The 21,217-nt window shown below is 44.7% G+C and overlaps 2 protein-coding genes across 3 annotated transcripts in view; one reads left to right on the top strand and one right to left on the bottom strand.

Annotated features, from left to right (window-relative positions):
* The window catches only part of LOC124221614 (dynein axonemal heavy chain 1), a 68,080-nt gene that overhangs the window by 9,769 nt on the left and 37,094 nt on the right, over window positions 1–21,217 (bottom strand). Inside the window, exons 23-32 of the mRNA XM_069137098.1 lie at window positions 9,477–9,631; window positions 8,589–8,828; window positions 8,435–8,513; window positions 7,657–7,870; window positions 6,792–6,954; window positions 5,931–6,049; window positions 5,649–5,854; window positions 5,395–5,557; window positions 1,586–1,746; window positions 645–860 (exon numbers count right to left, since the gene is read on the bottom strand). Of these exons, the coding sequence (XP_068993199.1) occupies window positions 645–860; window positions 1,586–1,746; window positions 5,395–5,557; window positions 5,649–5,854; window positions 5,931–6,049; window positions 6,792–6,954; window positions 7,657–7,870; window positions 8,435–8,513; window positions 8,589–8,828; window positions 9,477–9,631 (1,716 nt within the window). The remainder of the gene's footprint in view (window positions 1–644; window positions 861–1,585; window positions 1,747–5,394; window positions 5,558–5,648; window positions 5,855–5,930; window positions 6,050–6,791; window positions 6,955–7,656; window positions 7,871–8,434; window positions 8,514–8,588; window positions 8,829–9,476; window positions 9,632–21,217) is intronic.
* LOC124221543 (thyrotropin-releasing hormone receptor) overlaps window positions 13,998–21,217 on the top strand; it is a 28,638-nt gene continuing 21,418 nt past the window's right edge. For both annotated transcript variants that reach the window (XM_046631657.2, XM_046631656.2), the window contains exon 1: window positions 13,998–15,721. In XM_046631657.2, coding sequence (XP_046487613.1) covers window positions 14,882–15,721 — 840 coding nt within the window. In that variant the 5' untranslated portion in view covers window positions 13,998–14,881. The remainder of the gene's footprint in view (window positions 15,722–21,217) is intronic.

Below are 21,217 nucleotides of genomic sequence, written 5' to 3'. Positions count from 1 at the left end.
TAATGAAATTCCAGTGAGGAAAGATCAGGAACGGAGTGCGTCATTATACCTAAGAAATTTAATTACCAAATTACTGTATTATACATTCGACACTAAAGTTTGCGCTGAACAGTGCTTAAAGCCAAAAGTAAAACCGGCAGATCCGAACGTAAAAGTTATTTTTCATCGAAAAAAAAAGTTTCTTCTTCCGCCCCCGGAAAGAAACTTCAGTTCGTCGTTACAAAGTGAAAGGATAAATTTCATCTACAATAACCTCTGTGACAAGTGATCTCTTGCACGGGTTTTGACTAAAGTTCGACCAATTTATCAATCCATTTGAAAGATACGTTTGACATTTTTCTTTTTGCTTTCTACTTGAACAAAACATTTATCGCACTTTGTTGCTGATAATTTCTCGACAGATTATATCTCCTGCACAAACAGATATAACGTTATCGAGAGAGTTGGTAATGTTCGTAGCTTGTGAAACGAGAGAAAAAAAAATTTGATAAATCTACATTATTCCACGTACCTCGCTCGGCCAAAAAGTTTAAAATTCACGTTGCGATAAGGAATCAAGGAGACGTTGAAAATTTAACTACGAGCAATAAAACTTAAACTCGCGAAACTCCCTCTTGACTGGTTTCTAGCAATAAATCGCTTACCAGTATCTTATCCGGGTTGGCCATCAAAATTCCTTGAAACACTTTGCTCAAATCCCTGAGGTTGAAGGTATAGTGAGACTTGTCGGGTGTGGGAAGCAGCTCAGATATGATAATATTATATACACGGAGAGTCGCGGTCACCGTAACATCCAACAGTTCTTGCAGATCCTCCGTCCTTACGAGCCAAGAATTTAGAATCGTGCCAAAAATGTTTTTCTAGATGAATGGAAAAATGTGTTATTAGTCACCAAGGGTCTACGGAATTATCAATTCTTCTTATCGACTCTGCAGCCAATCACGACTGGACCAAAATACAACAGGAGAAAGGAAACGAAAGAATACATGTAATCCTAAAGGCGATATTCGCAGCTGTTGAATATTGAACCTACGGCCATTGTACACAGCAGCCATGCCTCCACCGGATGCACGGTTACTTGGAAGTGTGCAATTACTGAGGTGAGCGGACTTTTCCACTGCAGGATGGCGTCGCGGAATGAAAGTGCTAAGAGGGGGGGAAATAGCAGGAGCATCGGTACAAGGAGAACAGCGGGAGTGCAGCGAATAGACGATTACGTCGTTTACACGAGAAGCACCCTCCGGCTCGGAGCTCGAAAGGATGTAAAATTACTGATAGTTACGGGGTGAGTTACGAGGGCTAATTGCGTGGGAGTTAACTACCAGAAGCAAACAGAAAGCTGCAAGGACGAAGAAGCGAGATCGGGCCTCGGTCGAGGCCGCGATACGTGAGGAACTTCTTTCCCCGGGGGAAAATCCCTGTCTTCCTTCCAGACCTAAAGCACCCCGCTGCTGTTACAGCCGGTGGAAACGACGCAGATAATTCCATGAAACCGACACACCTAGGCAGAGGAAAATACCGCGACGGTACTCGGGGGTGGAAACGAGGCGTTTACGTACCTCGCGGGGCTTTCCTACAACTTTACCTTGACATCGTCCTCCATTTCTGTGAAGGCGAGGTGGTGAAGGTGGCGGGTCAGACGCGTCGTCACCGGGTTACGTCCGCCACCTGGAGGTCCCATGGCCGCCACGAAGTTGCAGTCGTAAATCAGGTGGAACTGGCCAATTTCCATTCGATCATACCACCCTGCAGTAACATACGCCTTGCACATTATAACGTCGATGTGTTCGTACCATCGCAATCGATGGACTTTGTGGTAAATCGGCAATAACGTACGACGTCGTCCGAGACTTATTGTTTTACCCTCGTGTTTAGCGAGAGGCGACAATTATCTGCGTCGGGAGTAAGGAAAGAAAGAAATGATCTTTTGGCGCATAGGGCATGATTACGTCACTTCTCTCGTCCTGAGACCAGCCGATATGCTTCCGAGGAAATTAAATTTTCACTTGCATCTATAGAGGAGTAGTAAATTAGCACGGAATCTTGTTCAGCCGCACAAAGAGCGACCCAGTTCTGCCGTCTGTTTGCGGCGAACAATTCCTTGTGCGAATGTCTCTCCCTTTCAGAGATCCGCTTTGCTGCGTGATAAATTTAATTTTCTTGTAACAGAGCGTCACTGAACATTCGCATTACCGAACTTCCGCTCTTTCAGAGTCCGCTGAGACTGAACGCGTTAAAAATCTAATTCGCGTCGGTGTTAGTTGCTCCTAATTTACCTTGACAAGCGGGTGCTACTTTTGAGAAAATCGAACTGTTCCTTATTGGCCCGGATTACCTGCTGAATTATACTCGACCAAGAGAATCACGAAAAGATTACCAGCGGGAATTAATCCCGCGTCCCTCTACCAAGCTTCGCAGTTATTCGATCTCGTTCCATGATCTATTTTCTTGTTTTGAGACAAAATGTACCTTACGTACAACGCCTCTGAAGAAAAAAATTTATTAAACACCATTTTGTCGGCGGTCGATGCTTATAAGCGTAGAGTTACGACTTATAAAGAAATGTGGGGGAATATTGCCGTCTTAAGCACCAGAAACAAGAGTTGAGCCATAAATTTCGACTTCAAGAGCGATGGTCTGATGGAACAATTTCCCTGTTATAAGCTTAGAAGAACACGAAACTCAAGCTTCTTGACTGAAGAGTAGAGTTTCTTGTAGTGAAATTGGAATATCGTTTGCAGAGATTTTTCAAGAGACTTGTATCGAAGATTTTCTCCCCAAACGTTGACGTAGAATCTTTCTGTTTTCCAGCATGTCTGAAATCACTCGCGTTCCAATTACTAGAAAGACTCGTAGAAGGTGAAAAAAAACCTCCAGACAAATCCTCGTCGCAACTGTCTCCAGCTTCGTAAGCTTACGCCGACTTCTCATGCAATTACATATTATCGCTGAGTCATTGACCCTTTACTGCATCGAAGAAATTCGCCCTCCGGCAAATCTATTCAAGGGCAAATCCTGCGGGGTCGCATTTTTGAATACATGAATGTCAATACCGGAGGCTAAGAGGAAAATCTTGTGACTTCTGGCTGCTTTCAGATCCAGCGGAATATTCATCATTTCTCCTGCGGTACTCAAAATTTCACATCCCGAGGTACATTCAAACGCGCCGTTTGTCTCTGTCGCGAGTTTGATTGCTCGCCGTCTAAACTATGAGCAAATTATTAGCGGAGCAAAAATCCGATACTTGCGGGAAGGAAATGGAGTTACAGCCACGCGGGATTAATCGATTTTAAATCAGGAATCTCAGCACTAGCGGGGAAATTGAATCGGTCCGTACAAACCTTGCGGAAAACAAAAAAACAATAAAAAATTGTTGTAAATAGTTACTCCGGTTTGTCTTAAAATGGCCAGCGATGCTCGAGCAGCGACGTTATTCAAGACCTTTTAGTGTGTCTTTAAGGAACTCCGAGATCATCTTACAAACTGACCGGCACATCACTCGAGAGTAACTTGATCTCACTGTCAGATCGAGGACAAAGATAGGGACCAAATTTCGGTAATGAGTGATTGATTAAATGCGTTTTTTATTTGTGTTTTCGGGCAAACCTTCCGATTTAATTGTCCGGACTGTTTCCTTTCGATCCTGCCTTATCTCTGACAGAACGTAACGCACTGGAATGCCACGACCCAGAACCGAGGTTAATTGAATTTCGCGAACGATTAGATCAGCCCTGCACATTAATTCCCTTAACCAAAGACTCGGCAATTTTCTCTCCCGCTGCAACGAAGCACTGCAGTTGCAAGTGTGTGTCTAATAATAACACAGGCGATGGTAATAATGTCAAAGCGAGATGCGCTGATTGATTTTTTTCTATTGCTGGAGGCGGGCGTGACCCCCTGTTATTTTCATGATCAGAGAAAACGAGGTCGCGGAAATAACCCGGTGCAGGCGGCGAGTCGGACCCCGGGGAAAATAATTGGACGTCGACGAGTGTTCCAATATTCACAAAGAGAGAAAAAGAGAGAGGGAGAGAGAGAGAGCGTAGGAATTTTCGAATGGTATATGATTCTGTGGACTTTGAACCGCAGACGTATGATTCGCGGACAATGAAAGACCGCGGCTCGATGCATCGGTAGGCGAAAAATCGGTTAAATTATCGTACTTTCAGTCCGGTCTGTACGCTTTATTCAAAACCTGATCCAACGCGGTGAAATTAATTGGATGATTTCAGAACTCGGGGAAAAAAATTCGCAGCGTTTTATTCTATATTTATATTACAGGATCTCAACGGGTGAATCGTTGATGCGGAGGCGGGAATTTCCAGAGAGAGGCGGTGAATAACAGAGAATTGAGCGATTCGAGGCTATAAAATATGGCTGAAAAACACTGGACACCGATACTGAAGTCCTTGTACCCTCCACATTGACGTATAATAAGTTTCCACCACCTCCTTTACGGCCATTCCTCCTTCTTCACCTTCCTCTCGATACGTTCACGTGGGACGATCTGTCGGCGATAAAGTGCAGCGACCTTAATCGTGACCTGGACTGAACCTGATGCTCAAAATTCGCGTCTCGTCATTCCTATACCCTCATCCATTTGTGCCTGATTACCACTCCGGCATCGGCGCTTCATGCACGAGTAATGAAGACAGTCCCTTCATTGTCCGTTGATTTCCAAATTTTTTTCCCGCCCCATCATCTTTATCCTCTTCGTTGTCTTTAAGCGGACCATTTTTTGCGCCACGAGATATCTTTGTTCCCCTTTATTTTTTGACAAACTTTTTCTCCTCTGACAGACGTTCAGAACCGTAATAGCAGCTACGCTGATGCTAATGTTCGGATGGTAGAAAAAATGTGGATGCGAAGTCTGATGTCTAATCGGACAAGGTCGCGTTGAAAACGAAATACAGGAACGGGATACTTTTCAAGAAAGAAAATAGAGTATAGTATTTTTCTTCTTTTTTTTTCTACATCTTTTTTAACGATTAACTGACTTTCCCTTACATCCGCAGTTGTAATTCATTTTTCTAAAGATCAAAAACCTCGAGATTTTTACTTTAGAAGAAATGTCTGAAAGACGTTTACCGCCCACAACCGATCGACTTATCGTCTCTTTCAAGTTTGATGGAAGAAAAATAAAAACTGACACAATATCTTGAATAGCTGTTTTTCGTAAGAATTTCGTTTTAAAACGTATTTGACAGATTGTATAATGCGGTAATTACGAGAGCAGGCGTCGACGGATTTGATGTAAATATTATAGGCTCTCGAGCTTTCAACGCGATAATCATTTCGACCATCGTTCGTTTCATCGACGGAGAAGTAAGGTTTTCTCGCACATATCGCGCGACGGGAAGGAAGAGAATTTAGTCGAATATACAATCAACTAACCGCTGAAATCCATGAACTGCCGAATCAGTTCGATGGGTGGTTGGGCGCCGTATATCTCCAGAGTGGGCATATTGAGGTCGTCTATAAAAAAAACTTGCTTCTTAAGTATGGGAGGGCCGTAGACACCTTTTCGTCGTTTTTCCAACTTCGAGTCGATCAGGTCCTTCGACAAAAGTTAATCGCGAATTGATGGAGGGTCTCAAGGGTCAGGGGACACTGTGCGAACTTATCCCCTCAGACTCCGACATGCTTACTTGGGTCTGATTGGCCGATGTGCGGGCGGAAAAGGTAATGAAATCGCATATGTATTTCTTGGGCATGTTTCGAGCTAGCTTGTTCGACACAGTGAGGGTCTTTCCACTTCCGGTGGGCCCGACGCAGAGTATGTGATTGTCGTTGACGAGAAGGTACCCGACGAGCGCCGCGTTTCGCACGTTGTCGATAGTCGGCACCTCCATGTCTGAAACGGAAGAGCAAAGATCGTTGATTCCGAGGTAATTCCTCAGCGATTTGATTCTAGGATTCGAATTACCCACCTTCGAATTTTGTATCGGATGTGATTTTTATCGAGGGAATATCGTCGAGCCATTTCACCCACGTTGGCGCAACGGGCTCGGTACCAGTTATCGGATCCGTGAACCCACCGTCGTGAAGCCTTGATATTAAGTGTGAAAAAGATTTATAAGAGAAAAACAAACGGAATAACCTTCGTGATTCTGCGGGAGAAACATGAGAAGAAGGAAAAGGAGATGAAGGCATATTGTGCGGTGGGAAAGCTCGAACGCACAATAACGATGGAATGTAGTTACAGGTACGCGAATCCATGGAATGTAGACATTGTAACGGCGAATGGTATGTTAAATCTCCGTGTATTCCATTGTGTATATATCTACAGCAGGCGGTGCGAAACCGTAACTTTGCAAAACCACTGGTATACGTTGTTCCTTTGTCCATTTACCTACATTTACAATGCACAGCTCCCGATATTTGACAAGTAAATTTACTCAGCAAACATTATTAACATCGCCCGCTGCAGTGAAATTTTGGTCATTGCTTCAGGCAACCAGTCGAGATTCCCTTGTGAGATGACCCGCTTTTTAAAACGACCGATTTTCATTTTTAGATTAAACTTTTAGCGCGAACATCACGAGATCAATCACCCATCATCCGCAGCGCCGAATCAATCCTGAGTCATTGTTGTTTATAACAACTGATCGGGGACTGACGGACAATTGTAGAAATGTTGAAATACGCGTGGGAGCCAATTTCGGCGTAACGATTAATCAAATTATTGTACGCGGACGAAGAACGGAGTCGAATGCTGTATGTCCAGCAAACGAGTTGCGAAAACAACGAGAAGGAAGGAATTTTTAAAGTCGGACGTAGCCGGCACTCGCCTGTAGTCGTAAACCATCCCTTCGGCGGGGAACTGCATGTCGTGCTTTCCGTCCTTCTGCATTCTTCGCATCCAATCATTAAAGATGCGACGTCCTTTATGGTCGCATGTCGCCCCGAGACTCCAGACCACAGAAAAAGCGACCCAGGGCGAGATGAGTTTTGCTAAATATAATAACGGAGAGAAAGGGTACAGATTTACTCCACGGGGACGGAAAACGTGCGCTGTGTAGATTTATTCCCACCTTTATCACGAACCGCATAAAAATTTCAATGCCGTGTAATTTAACCTTTCGCGACACTTAACGGTAGGTGAAACGGTTCTATTTTTCAAGGTGAATTTTGCCTTATCGATACAAAAATCGTCAACGATTAGCGGCTTCAAGGTTTCGTAAAGTTTTCGAAAGTCGAGACGAGTTTTGGCCGAACTTGCCATTAGGTATGTACAAGGGTTTTTGGCGGAATTTCATTAAATTTATTACTAATTATTCAGGGAGGAATCGGAGTGCCCATCATAATTCCATTTGGCTAGTTAATACAGGCATTTCTCGTTATAACTAATTGTAAGACGCCAAAAATTAGATCAATTATTTCATGGGCTGTGGAACGATTGCATAACCAAGAGCAACTTTTGTGCTGTAACGCGATATTTCTACCGATAGCACACGCCCGGAATACGATGACTGAAAAATTCTTTAAACGTCGGTCAAACGAGACTAATATTTTGACTAAATATCGGTGCGCTGTCCTTTTTCGCCAGTGAAATCGAGCGAGTTAAGCAAAAAACGTGAGACGTATGATTTTCAACCCCGTGTCAGAGATACTGGAAATATTTTCGAGTCCTCGGCACCAGCTGTACAAACTCACGTATCAGTCTTTGGAAGACAAGGGACGGTGGCGCTTTTCCATCCCGACCTGCCATGGGTCCGATACGATATTGGAGAAGGTTAAAATACGACGTGACCATCGCGCTGTCCACGGTTTCGATGATTTCGTGAAGCTGCTGCCGCAGGAGTTTCAGTCCAGGGAAAATAAAGTAGTAGGAAAGATTCGACAGTGTCTCGGCAAAGCTCTGCATGCTCTGTCGTAAATAAAAAAAAAAAGTAGAAAATAATTAATGACGTAAAAACTAGCATTGACAGGACAAGTTTTGTCGTGCAGAACCAGCACAGAGCGGTATTAGAAAGCGATTTTCCATTCTTCAAGAAATGTAGAATGTTCGTTACATTCTCAAACCTATTTTCTCAACTCAATAATGTACAGATCTGCACGCGGTACAACGAAAAGCTCGTTCGAAAGGAAAGAAAACTTTGGCGCGTACTAAATGAGTCGAGGTACAACGCCGTATTTTTATAATACAAAGATTTCAAAGGACAACGAATGCATCATCTGTACAAGAATTTTTCGTAAACGTTCTCGCAGTACGATAACAACGGTATAAAAAAAAAAAAAAACAACAAAGATCGTGTAGCTACTTGAAGATTACGCGTAGTCTTTTCGACATCTCGCCGCGGAATTTTCACCTCGTCAACGCCTTATCTACCAGTAAAACGAACCGTCTCTTTTTCAAATGGAAAATTCAGGCAGCTCAGCTGTTGACTGTACTCAAATCGAAAAACATTTTCAGATAACGGGAAATACTCGCCTCCGGCAGAGCTCTGATCCAGCAATCGATGAACGGTTGAAGACCGACGACTCCTGGCTCGAGATAAACCATTCCGCACCTGTTAAGCGAAAAGATATAATTCCTCGCACTTGTTAAAACGCTCCGAGTTATCCTTACGGATCGAATTCGTTACCTGGACACGGTAGCTGGTGACGCGACGCGCAGATCCGCGACCTCGAACATCATCGTCTGGGTTGGCACGAGTTTCATAATCTCCCCGGAAGTCAGACAGAGCTTTTTGTTGTCGTCAAGTACCGTGTTCAAGTTCTCTATCCACACAGCGTCGACCGGCCCATCAAATACGTACCATCGTTTGTCTTCATCTGCAGCCGTCGTCCCGGCTCGTATCATGTTCGACAGGATACCGTCAGTCCTGAATCGAAGAGGCAGAGGACGGCGCAATTGTAAGTGAAATAAAAACGACCGGGGATCGTCGATGTGAGCGATCAGATTTCACCCTGTAACGTAACAGCGGATACTTCCGCACGATATGCGATTTTTTTGCCGATTTCTCTTATCTACCGCCTCCACTCCCCCCGTTCCTCGTCATTAAACGTATCCCCACAGAATTCCAGCGAGAAAATAGCTCGGCATGCCACCAGCCACCCGTAGTATTGTCTTTAATGTCCTCCGCGTCTTCGCGTCTCCAAGTTGAATGTCAACGGGAAGACGAGGGTTCGTTCGCAAAAGGTAGTTGAGCCACTGTGCAGTGTTCAACGTGTAAGCCCTAGTCCGTGGAACCAATCCTGTCAACGTCCCGGAAGCCGGCGCGCATCAGGGCAACATTCGCCATCTGATTAAGCCGGACTCAGTCGATTCGTAGTAAAGTTTCGCGGTCGTGGTAGCGACCCACATTCGACCTTTGACACGAGGTATGCACGGGGTATTTGTCCGACATCGAACCACCGGCATAGAAGCTCGTGAATTCCTGGTGTTTCACTTTGTTCACGATATACAGTGACTGGTTCGAATGCCAGACAGAAGGTCGGCCTATCACGAGTTGAGGTATTGAAATACGTACCATTCGTGGGTGTTGATGTCGTATTCACCGTAGAGCTGACCCATCGTGATCGACTTTGGATTGAAAACGAACGTGTGCACGGGAGTAAACGGCTTTCCACTCGGCTGTGGTTTACCCTTCAGATTTGTGCAGGCGTCTTTCAGGATTTCGTAACACTGTTGAAGAGGAAAGCGTACCGTTAAGGACTCGATCGGAGCAACTCTAATTTGCATCGCATTCGAGAGGATTCTTTCATGGGTCGGTGAAATGAACTCGAGATGAAAATTGAAAACGAATATGAACTGGGACAGACGACGGGCGTTGTCAAGCGAAATGATAAAGAGACCCGGGGACAAAATAATCTCCCGAGATTATAAACGACTCTTTCCTCTCCTGTCCGTCTACAAAGAACCATATTTACGCGAACCAATTCCCATGTGCTGCTCGCCGAAATGTGTATACCGTATAATCTACGCGTCTTGGCACTGAGCCAAATATTCGAAAGTTTCGATTGCAGCGTTCGACGCGAAATACGCGAACCGCGGATACGCGTTGGAACGTAGCGACCTAGTCTGAAGAAAAACTGGGCTGTCTTTTCAATCCGGCGTTACCTAGCATGGAAAAGTGGCGGAATATCTTAGTCTCGACCTTCGCATCCGTTAAAAATTTATGATTGCGGCATCGATTTACCGGGGTGAAAGAAACCGCGAAGTGATCCGCTGTATTGACGACAGTCGAAGACCTCGGAGTGACGAATGACGCAATTAGAGTAAGACCTCCGCTTCGCGTAATTTCGCAACACTGCACGCTGTTTACCGAAGCAAACTCCGAACCGCGTCCATCCGCATCGCAGCTCCAATGTCGACGAAACTTGTACGACTTTGCGTCGAACGTACATTATCTCGCACCGTGTGCCGGTTAGATTAATTAAAGATTCGATAAAATTTCTGACCTCTGGTTACGGTGGCAGCCGACGAAGTCGAGCTAATCGATCACTTGCAAAACAAAGTGATACGGTGGAAGAAGTAACAGACGGGTTGAATTGCAATGCTTTTATTAAATATTTAACATGAAAAAGTAAAGAATCGCGATCGTTACTACTGATATTAGCATCGAAGCAACCGGCATATTCTGGGACAAATTTAACTTTCGACGAAATCAATTAGAGGTTGTTATTTTTATCTGAGAATCGATATTGTTTTTAATTTTTTTTTCTTTCTCTCTCTCTCTCTCTTTTTGCTACGGAGAAGTCCTGCAACAACAGCGTGGCGCATTCGGCGATAGGCGAGACAGTGCAAGAACTAAATTACCGCAATTGGTATGTTGAAAAAGTTTGATTCTGCAGGAGGGTAAAAGAAAATGGGAGAGAGGAAAAAATTGGCAAAGAAAAGAAAAGGAAAGTGGTTGTACGCCGGGTTTATGGGCTCGGACTTGACTCCGATATAATTGACCCCCTCACTATCGATGGTATTCGGCCACTCCCTCGTCTATTCATCATCATCGATGATCGTACTCCGGCCCACCCTTCGACCACCGGCTTTTATGGGCTCGTTGTACGAGTAGCCAAGTGCCTGCTTAAGCGCCAAGCGATGCCTGTGCTTCTGAATTCTGTAACAGTGTCGAACTAAGACTAGACAAGGGATGGAATTTGGCTAAATGAGCGCGATGTCGATTCGAGATGGTTTTAAACTTTAAACACTCGTTTCTCTCTTTGCACGACGATGTTTGGGAAAAGCGATTACCACAATCGGCTGTAAACATCTTCGGGAGATCTACGATGAAATTCTTTCAACATCAAAGCTTGCAGGTGCTTGCTAAATTTAAATTACCGACAACGGTATCTTGAAGTATTCGAACGAGTGGCAGCTGAGTTTCAACCGCAAAATCTGCACACGTGGAGCGTAAAACAGGGATAGTGTTATTTGCAAAACAGGGAGAACGAAGCTAAGGTATAGTCCGCATATATATATATATATATATAGCGAAGGATCGAAACGCGTATACAGCTGCTTGAATTATTTATCGGACACGGCAATTCGTTATTACGAGTCTGTTCAGCCGCTATACGGGATATTATACGTATACACACACCCTCGATCACCGCCCAAGACTTTTATACGTATGATTTACGGTCGCGTATATGGGGGACGGGAATATAGAGCGTATAGGTAGGTGTGTTGAAAAATACGCATCGAATTGAAAACAAAAAACAACTCTCGACGAGACTCGGTCTACAAACCGTCATCTCGAATTCCGCATATCTGTTATATGTTTGCCGTCTTGACCGGAAAATTTAATAGCGAAATTTTGTCCCTCGTGTACGATGATTCTAGATATGTTTTCGCTGTGTTAACAAGTGAAACTTGAGATGCTGAGTTAACAGATTGGGTAACTTTCCGTTTGCCAATCTCTATCTACCTGCCTAGCGAGTGGATTGACCCATTTGCGAGATGAGATCCTAACATAATAAACCTAGCGATCATTCTCCGGCAGATTTAGGCGCGATCCTGATGCGGAACACGTGTGTGTACAGTTCGGGATCAATTTTGTACACCGAATTCCGTAGTCATGACTCCACCAATGCGGATAAAAATTGACCGAGGTATCAAGCATTCGATGAAGGATCTGCCCTGAAACGGTTCGTTGAAGTCCCACGATTTCCGTTTATAAAATATTGACCACCTATAAAGCATTGATAATAATATTGTTCCTTGGTATGTAAACTTATTGCTGAATTATCATCGATTAATAACTTCACGATAACTTTCTATGAAATTTTTCAAGCAAAGTTGAAAAAGAACCTTGAATTATATTTCTGCGCCATATTTGAAGAACGATTTGCCAAAAAAATCGCCACTGCAGTATCCCACTATCGAAGTAAAATAGGGTTGTCCAAATTGATCCCCCGCGAATTCCACAGGGGGCTTGTAACCCCGAAGAGTCCCACATCCGTCTGGGTGTTCTCACTTTGACAAGCCTCGTTTGTTTTCGTTAAGCTCCCTTGAAACCCCTGAAATTGGCAACCTTCGTCGAGGCAAAAAGCGAAGGCTGACGGTTGCTTTGATAATTGAACGGTAGTTGACGTCATCGGGTGGGAAATTTCCCGAGCTTCCGTTGGTCAAAATTTGCAGCTGAGAAACTTTTCCAATTGGAATAATAACGATCGTCTAACCGCGCAACGAAATGAAACCCCTACGAAATTTTTTCCCCTTGTATTTTCGGTCCATTTTTCGCGCGATGCAATATAGGCGGCAAAAACGCGGACAGAACAGTGGCAATCCATTAACCAAGATCTGATTGAACCGGGACTGTGCCAGATTTCCGGTGGGCATATGTACACGTGTAATTAGGTCTGTCCGTTCGGAACGTATAAAGGACTGTGATCGGAGAGCCCTTGTTTGATTGGGGTGTTGTTTGATTTCAATTCAGCTTTCAAAGAGTTGGAATCGGAAGCTCGTAACGGTGCTTCCGATAGAAGTCGTTATGCGTATAATAAATACAGAGTGCAACAGTAAAAACCCCCTCGTGAATCATAGAGTTTTTTTTCAGCGGCGATTCCGAGTCTTCTGCGCAGATGATCAGCCGTTGTATTATTAATTTCAACAGCCTTTATCGACGCGCAATTGCTCGCTGACATTTTCGTACGAAAGATCGTTAATTGGACGCCGAATTATCGCTCAACTTTGCACAAAGTATTTGCAAGTGAAGAAGTGGCCGGGAATTTGCCAGGATTAACTTACGGAAAAAATTCCAGAGCAATTCAAGCACGGGTAGATGTAGATGTATGTATAACATGTGTATCAAAGGTTTCGGCAAACCAACGCAAAGATGACAAGAGAGGCAAATTCTTGAAAAAGCTGAAATTATGTCGGAGCGACATGCCAAAACATGATGGAAGATTTATCTCGGCCGTAAAATATCCGCCGCCTCTGCTTCTCGTCAGGAGAGATTTTACCCCCTGCAAAAACTTGACGGTTCAAAAAACGTCGCAAAATTTCATCGCGCATAATTTCACTTCAGCAGTTCTTTGTCCCGTACGCCCGTACACTGTTAAAATTTTTTTTACAGAAGTCCACACTCTTTTAGTGTTGATTTTAAGACCACTTGGTGTCAAGAATCGAACGATTTACACCGACGATGTTTAATTTCACACTAATCGGTGTGGACTTTTATTGAAATCGTGAATTTTCTAACAGTGTAGGATCGATAAGTAAAATTGTACATTCCTTCCCCCGACGTTCAGGGGTGTAGAAAAATTTGTTGCCGGTGGGAATCGGAGGCTTTGCGCCAACGCCGATCGTAAGATCCTCGAGTCGTCGTAAGCTTACAAACAATCGCCAATGGCCGATTGTCTGACTCAGATTCGGGAAGCAGGTGTGAGGCCCTCCGCAACGGGAGCGCGTAGTTTCAGTCGTAAAAGTCGGAGGTATGAATGAGAAGCGAAACGGACAAGGTTGGCGAGGCGCATGCGATTTAACGTTTGGTGCTTCGAAGCCAGAGCAATCTTCCTCGAACGCCAGTCGAACTTGCGCCTGCCCTCTTTGATGGACACGGACGCGCAGCGTTTAAACCTCGGAGCCGAAACTTTTTAAACAACGAGTTTTGCCCAACCTTGTTATGATATTCGGCTGAGCAACCGTCATTGGCATATAGACTTTCAGTGAAATTAACGAGAGCGGAGATTAAAGTCGAGCGATATTGTCGAGAAGTAAACCTTTTTTCGTGTTTACGCTACGTGCTCTCCTTTTTCAATTTAATTGCTGAATAAAAAAAATAATAACAATAATAATCATAAAAATATCCCCGGTGTGCCAACTCTACGGGCGTGCAAATAAACGTTACCAGAAGAAGTGAAAAAAAAAGGAGAGAAAAGAAAGAACCCCCCCACACACAGTTTCACCCGAGCCGCGAATAACTCTTTAATTAGGTCATTGTGAGTATCGCGGTGCAGTTTCCGACGGCAAAGCAATCTCGCCTAAGCCCTAAATCGATGGACAAAACGTTACACGGGGGACGATTATAATTGGATTTAACGGAGTGTGACGATCGGGAATTCATTCCAGGTTGTCGTAATTGGCAAAGGTGAAACACACTCGCTTTGAGTATCGGGCTAATTTCATTACATCGATAACTACCGTGACTGCGGATCAAACAGCCCAGCGTTTACACTCTGCATGCGAGAGAGGGAAACTTGACTCGCGACTCGCGGCGTGTCGCCACGAAATTATTCACCTCGGGCACGTGTTCGAGAGTTTTAGACGTACGTAGTGAACCGACCCCGTGAACAGTGCAACGAGAGGGTGAACAGCCCGAGTCGAGTGATCGTCAACGACAGCCGAATAACTGCGGATGTAAACGGACCGAGATATGGACAAGATTGATCTGGTCTGAGGCGAAGACCTGCAGGTAACGATCTCAGATACGTCATGATAAGAGAATTGTCCCTGGGTTGCACCCTGAACAGGGTGCGGAGGGCAAGTCCCGAGGATGGGTCCAACCTCACCGCTGCACAGAACTCGACCTACGATCCCCACGAGCTGCTCGACGACGGTTACGAGGAGAGCCAGGACGCCTGCTACTCGCTCTACTTCCTCCTCGAGTTATTCCACCTCTACTACATTCCGCTGATTATCCTGATCGGCCTCGTCGGCAATCTCCTCTCGTGCATAGTCTTTCTTAACACCCACCTCAAGATGAGGAGCTCGAGTTACTACCTGGCCGCTCTCGCCTCGGCCGACTTTGGATTCCTCGTCGCTCTGCTCCTCGTGTGGCTGAACAACACCGTCGGATGGCAGGTCTTCAACAAGGCCGGATGGTGCGAGACCCTCGTCTACATCAGCGCGGTATGCAGCTCCCTGAGCGTTTGGCTGATCGTCGCGTTCACCGTAGAGCGATTCATCGCCGTCCAGTATCCTCTGCACAGGCCATACATGTGCACCATAGCCAGGGCCAAGACCATTGTACTGGCTCTGGTCGTCCTGGCTCTGGTCAGCCACTCGTACGCCTTTATTACGGCCGGAGTGATCCCCGCACAGGACGGCACCGAGGTCTGCGAGCTCAGGATGGAGTACCACGAGACGATGCGCATCATCAGCATCGTCGACAGCATAGCGAGCCTCATTGCTCCCCTGATCCTAATCATCCTCATGAACACCATGATCACGGTTAACCTCATCAGATTCAGCAGGAGGTTCAAACAGGGACCGGGAGTCTCGACGCACTTTCCGAACAGGGAAAGGTCCGACATAAACCTCAACCAAATTCCGGTGAGTCTGGACTCTGGCTACGTGTAGCTGTAAGTCACCCCCGTATTTCAATCCACGGGCAGTTGTATTTCTGGGAAGGTAATTTCACCGCGAATCGCTTCATCCTGCGAACGGTTCACATCACAACTGCCCACTACCGATCTGGGTCAACTTCGAATACCTCGCTGTAAGCACGTTTCACTCCGCTCCTATCTTTAGTCCCACAACTAACCACGGACGTGAAAAAGAGATTAAAGGCAATCCGGATTACGACTTTTTATTTAACACGTATGAAGGATATTTTGTCGTTTTTGAAGGTGCCCGTGGAACAACGAGTAACTCATATCGCTAATTCGTTGCAATTCTTCGTGAGAAGTTTATACCTACCGTCAAGTACGTCGAGGAACAATTTGCGCGCACTTCTGTCCTATTGCAATCGACGCGTAATCGGTCCGATTGTTCTACCGTGTCCAATCTCGCAGATTCCATTCGGTTTCGATCGGTCACTCCACCTGAGCACCCAACACAATCGTGAGGTAGGGTCGTTGATCACGGTATCGGTAACTTTGCCGTACGAGTCGAAACCGGAAATACTGCGCACCGACTTATTTATGCGTAAGCTTGTTTGTGCGTTGCTCCGTGCTGCAAAAAAATATGGCAAAAACATCGGTTAGAGCTGCTAGACTTGGCGCTGTCCAAACATCGTTTGAAAGAGATTCCAGCTTCGAATGTTTTGTTTTCCAAAAATTTCATCGCTGAAAGCATGTATCATGTGAGTTATACTTTATTAACTTCAGACGACGCTTAAAAGCACAACATAGTCGTCAATCAGTCATCTCTTTTTCCTCAATCTTCTTCTTCTTCTTCTTCTTCTTCTTCTTCTTCTTCTTCTTCTACTGTTCTCGCTGGTTTTCTTATTTACCACCCTCGCCGTACGGTCGATTGCTTTTCGTTCCGAAGACCCCGACATCGCTACACGTAATCCACCTCTTAGTCTGATTCTTTTTTCTCAATATCACGAGTGATAATATCGTCCGAGGTGAAACATACGGTAGCGAAAAAATTGCTAGGGTGCGGGGAATGGGGACGTCACAATTGATCGCTGAGGTGACATTGCACGGGGAGAGCTCGCACCTACTGTACATGGGTGCGGATTTCTTCGACAAGCCCGATGATCGATGAAGTCTGCAGAAAATTGGCCGGTTTTCTTTGTCGAAGGTGAGAAACAGCGAGAGGTTCGCGGTGGCCTTGATAGCTGCAAATACGGCATAACCGGGATGTCGACCACCCGAGTGGCTCGGGAGTTAAAAAAAAAAACCACAAACTTTTCTCGAGCTTTGCTTGTGCACTTTCCAGCAGTGATAACGGATCAGTTACAAGACCCAAGGATAAGTTCAGGCTGCGGCGAGTTAGGGAATAGAATTAATGTTTCGAGATCGGGTTAATAACGGAGAAAGTCAAAACCGTGGAGGAGAAATTGAATTTCGATCATAGATCCGTAGAGGCAATAAATTGCGACACTAAATGGAGGCTCATAACTCAGCGATTTAGCCGTCAAAGCGAGTCTGTCCCGTGAAAAATCAGGAAAATCCAATCACACCGCGGGCCTGTCAAACTAGCTTATATTGTAGGAGCGGAGTTGAGATACTATGTACGTAAGTCGTTAAGCGTTGATTGTGTGAGAGGCGCGAGTATTGGCCCGTTGGTGCACCGTGTTATTTTCAGCCCGCTTATAAATACCTATCCGACGCTTATGTAAGCGTGCCATTCATCTTCATAGTAGTTATAAACCCAACGCCAGTGCAATTCGATGCAAACGACGTATAATAATTCATTTTTTTCATCTACCCACGCTTCTGCTTACACCTCAATTTAACAGTCTGTGGAGGCAAAAAGAAAAAAATTCAGACACCTCAACTCAGGGAGAAATTAAATTGGATTAGATACGTGAATACGAACGAGAATTTCGAAATTTGCCGCCGTCTTCGGTTCCCAAAAATCCCTCTCGACACGAGCCGTAAATTCAAACATAGTTGGGTGAAACGGAAGAGGTGAAATAGCTTTTTTGCCACCAGTCTTCTTTTTTTGACGTATGGAAGAGACGTTCATTAGCCGCACCCCGTGTCGTAAACTTGAACCTGACCTCCCACCCTCTCGCTCAATTTCTCTCTCTTGCTATTTTCCTCGTTTCTATCCGTCCACCCTTACTTTCCAGAAACCGCAGGTGCCGCGGAAGAAATTCTAAACGTAGTTACACGTCATTTCCTACGAGAAAAAAAGTAACTCCCAGAGTTCCAATCTCCCGGGTAAGAGGTTTCGCCAAATGAAAAATCCACTCGGACGTTCTACTTTCCTTTTATCAACTCTACAAAAGTACAGTAGGTTCTGTTTTTCGTGAAAAAAACTTCGAAGTCGACGCGTATCCCTTCGAAATTTCAAAGGCAAAAATACGTGTCGGCAGATATTCGGCTTACAGATGATCCATTTTCCCGCGATTTTCACCGTAAAAATATCAACAACAATGCTATGTTTAGACATATTTTACCGAGCGACATCTAGACGAAGAAAAACGTAGGATTTTGGGCATCTGAAAGCCGAAGGATCCCGTTTTTCGGGTCGAGGATTAAGTTTGTTCTTCATCCCCAGTGTGTGCAGCGTCTTAGTCGGAGAGGTAAACGAAGAGAGATCGTGAGATCACTTTCCGTATTAATTGATTGATCGCTGCGGATCGTGAAAAAAGGGGGATCGCATTGGATCGCTTAATTGATGGAAACGACCTACGTTTCTTCGGACGACGAGTGTCTTTTATCTCCGTATGAAACCCAGGCCTGTGTAAGATGACGCGCAACTCCCTTAGAGTTGTTCTTGACGACGCGATAAAACTCCACCAGCACCCTCAGAGTCGGTATTTACTTCAGTTTCGTTGAACGCCGACGCAGGAAGTCGCCCCGAATTAGAAACGACGTTTTCAGATCGGTTTCAAGTTTTCCGCCAATTGCGTATTAAGAGTCGTTAACGTTTTCAGCTTTCAGCGAAGTTCGATTTCAACGAATTCAACGATTCAATTCCATCCAACGGTATAACGAAAAAAGGAAGAGAAACACCCCTGAGGGTAAAATTAAATTGATATAAAATCGGATCGCGTTGCCGAGAAACGTATCGAATATTGTCTAATGTACAACTAACGTGAATCAGGGAATCGACCGGTGATAAATTCTGGCCATCTTCCAGGGACTTTACCGCAACTGCTTTGTACCCACGTGTAACGAAAAATCGATAGTTTATCAAACAGTTCGGTTATACGGTAAAAATGGAATTCAAAATAAACGTACAAATTCAAGAGACCAATATTCAATTGGTCGAAATGAAAATCCGAAGCCGATGATAAATTGGTGTTGTGTATATATATATTGTAGATTGCAGAAATACTTGACGACAACTTTCAAATGGTATCTCTACACTTTGCGATAAATAAATCGTCAATTTTAATGCTAGATATATCAAAGACAAGTAGGCGGCAGAATGTTTTTTGCGTCAACTAAAAAGCCCTATGTAGATTTCTTCGATAAAATACCGAACACCCAGCACAATATGTTAGCAAGGGACGTCAGCAAAAATTGATATGCACGCTACGATACACCCTCCCTCCTCTCTCTCTCTCTCTCTCTCTCTCTCTCTCTCTCTCTCTCTCTCTCTCTCTCTCTCTCTCTGTCTGTCCCTCTCCATCCATCCATCTATCCGTGTCCCTCTTGTCTTTTAACTGATCGTATTGCTGGACACGAGAACTGAGTTTACGCACGGCAAAGATCGGTCGCAACACAGCTGCAAGCTTATCGCCAAAGTGTATGATATTCGCCGAGGCAAACATAGCTTATCATTATTCCTCGTTCACTTTGCAGCCACTCGTTTAACCGAACCCGCCTGCGTTATAGATCCCGATATCACGTTTACCGGGTGTAATGAATAATCGCTCTAATGCCCCGGGGATTTTCACGCGCGGTAAAAAGGCGCCGAAGATCATCCCGAAGCCCAGACACGGTGAGGGAAGTGATTTGTCACAGAAAAATAATTTTCAAACCAGTTTGGGAGGCTCGTGAGAGTTACTCGATTTTTACACTCGCATATCAGTCGGCTGAAAAGACCCTGTTTCGTGAAATCAAAGCGCGTGAGCTTAGAGGTTTCGCAAATTAACGACATAAATTTCCGAGAGCAAAGCGAGCCCTTACGGAAGTTGACGCTTTAATAATTCCGTCAGAAGGTGATCCGGAAACAGCTCATTTCCACCAGCTTTTGGGTTCAACAAGTACCGAGGATTCCTTGATGCGGTGATTCGAACTTGTCGGAGAAACCTACCGCGGTACTCCTTTCCTTTCAACTTTCCCCCGCGTACAAACATGTACCCTGAAATATTCTAATTATATGGAAATAGACGACGAGGAAAATTTGTCGGCAAGCCCAGGCTGAATTAGCTTTCACAACCGTTTGTAAATACTTAGGGAAATACGTTTCGGCGGTGGTGAATCCTCCCGAAGTACCCGTGAACTTCAGGATCGTAGCTAGGTATTTCAATGTCGCGTGTTTAAAAGTGTTGGAATTTGACCAACCGAAGGGCAACTCGATCCGCGTGCCATTTATGAACCACTAATTCACACCGAATTGAATCTGTGGAATTTCTCTAGTAAAATTCCCGGGCGATTTTCACCACGGGTCGAAATTCGGTCGTAATCACGATTCAACGAAATCAGACGGCGCTAAATTATTTCTCGGCATATACGGGATCGAAGATCGTGTGAAAATTTCAACTATTAATCATATTCGCGTACAGTAAATTATACCCGTCGTCCACTTGTTCCACCTGTTTTTACCCGGTAATCCGTTACCTGCAACGCAACAATTCATTTTGCATTTCGACACGACAACCGTTGTCTTTTATGTACGAATCAGGAAAAAGTCTGCGAAGAATTGATAATCCACCACCCGGGTGCCGAATTTTCAGGTGAGCCCGAAAGATTTATTATACGTCTGAAGATGTTTTTTGGCGGGTATATGAAAAAGCGCGAGGGACTGATCGTGAAATTTTTTTTTTTTTTTTTTTCATATTTTCTCTTCTTGCCTGATTTCCCGCGAGTATCCATCCGCTTGTAACGAGCACCGGATGTGATCTTCGCCAAGGATAAAGCGATCCCCATATTTTCACACTTCGGAGATAGTATTATAACACTCCGGAATCGAAATCTGCGTCCAAGCTATGAATAACCAGAGTGGTGAGTTTTGAATACTTCATAGTGAACGAAAGCTGCTCAGCTCTTTGCTCCGTCTATTTCTACCGCAAGCTGTCATTTATATATAAATCCGTTGTATCACAAGACAAAATCGGGCGAATAAATCGGCCAGTCTCGCGTTTATACATCGGCGGGAAATAAAGAAGGAATCAGACGTTCGAGGACTTGAAATTCATCATCTTCGATTAGGGTTTCAATAATATCAATAACCGAATACCACTCGAAGTTTTACGAG

Source organism: Neodiprion pinetum, chromosome 6, assembly GCF_021155775.2.
Source record: "Neodiprion pinetum isolate iyNeoPine1 chromosome 6, iyNeoPine1.2, whole genome shotgun sequence".
NCBI classification, from domain to species: Eukaryota; Metazoa; Arthropoda; class Insecta; order Hymenoptera; family Diprionidae; genus Neodiprion; species Neodiprion pinetum.
This window is presented reverse-complemented; position numbering and strand designations above follow the sequence as displayed.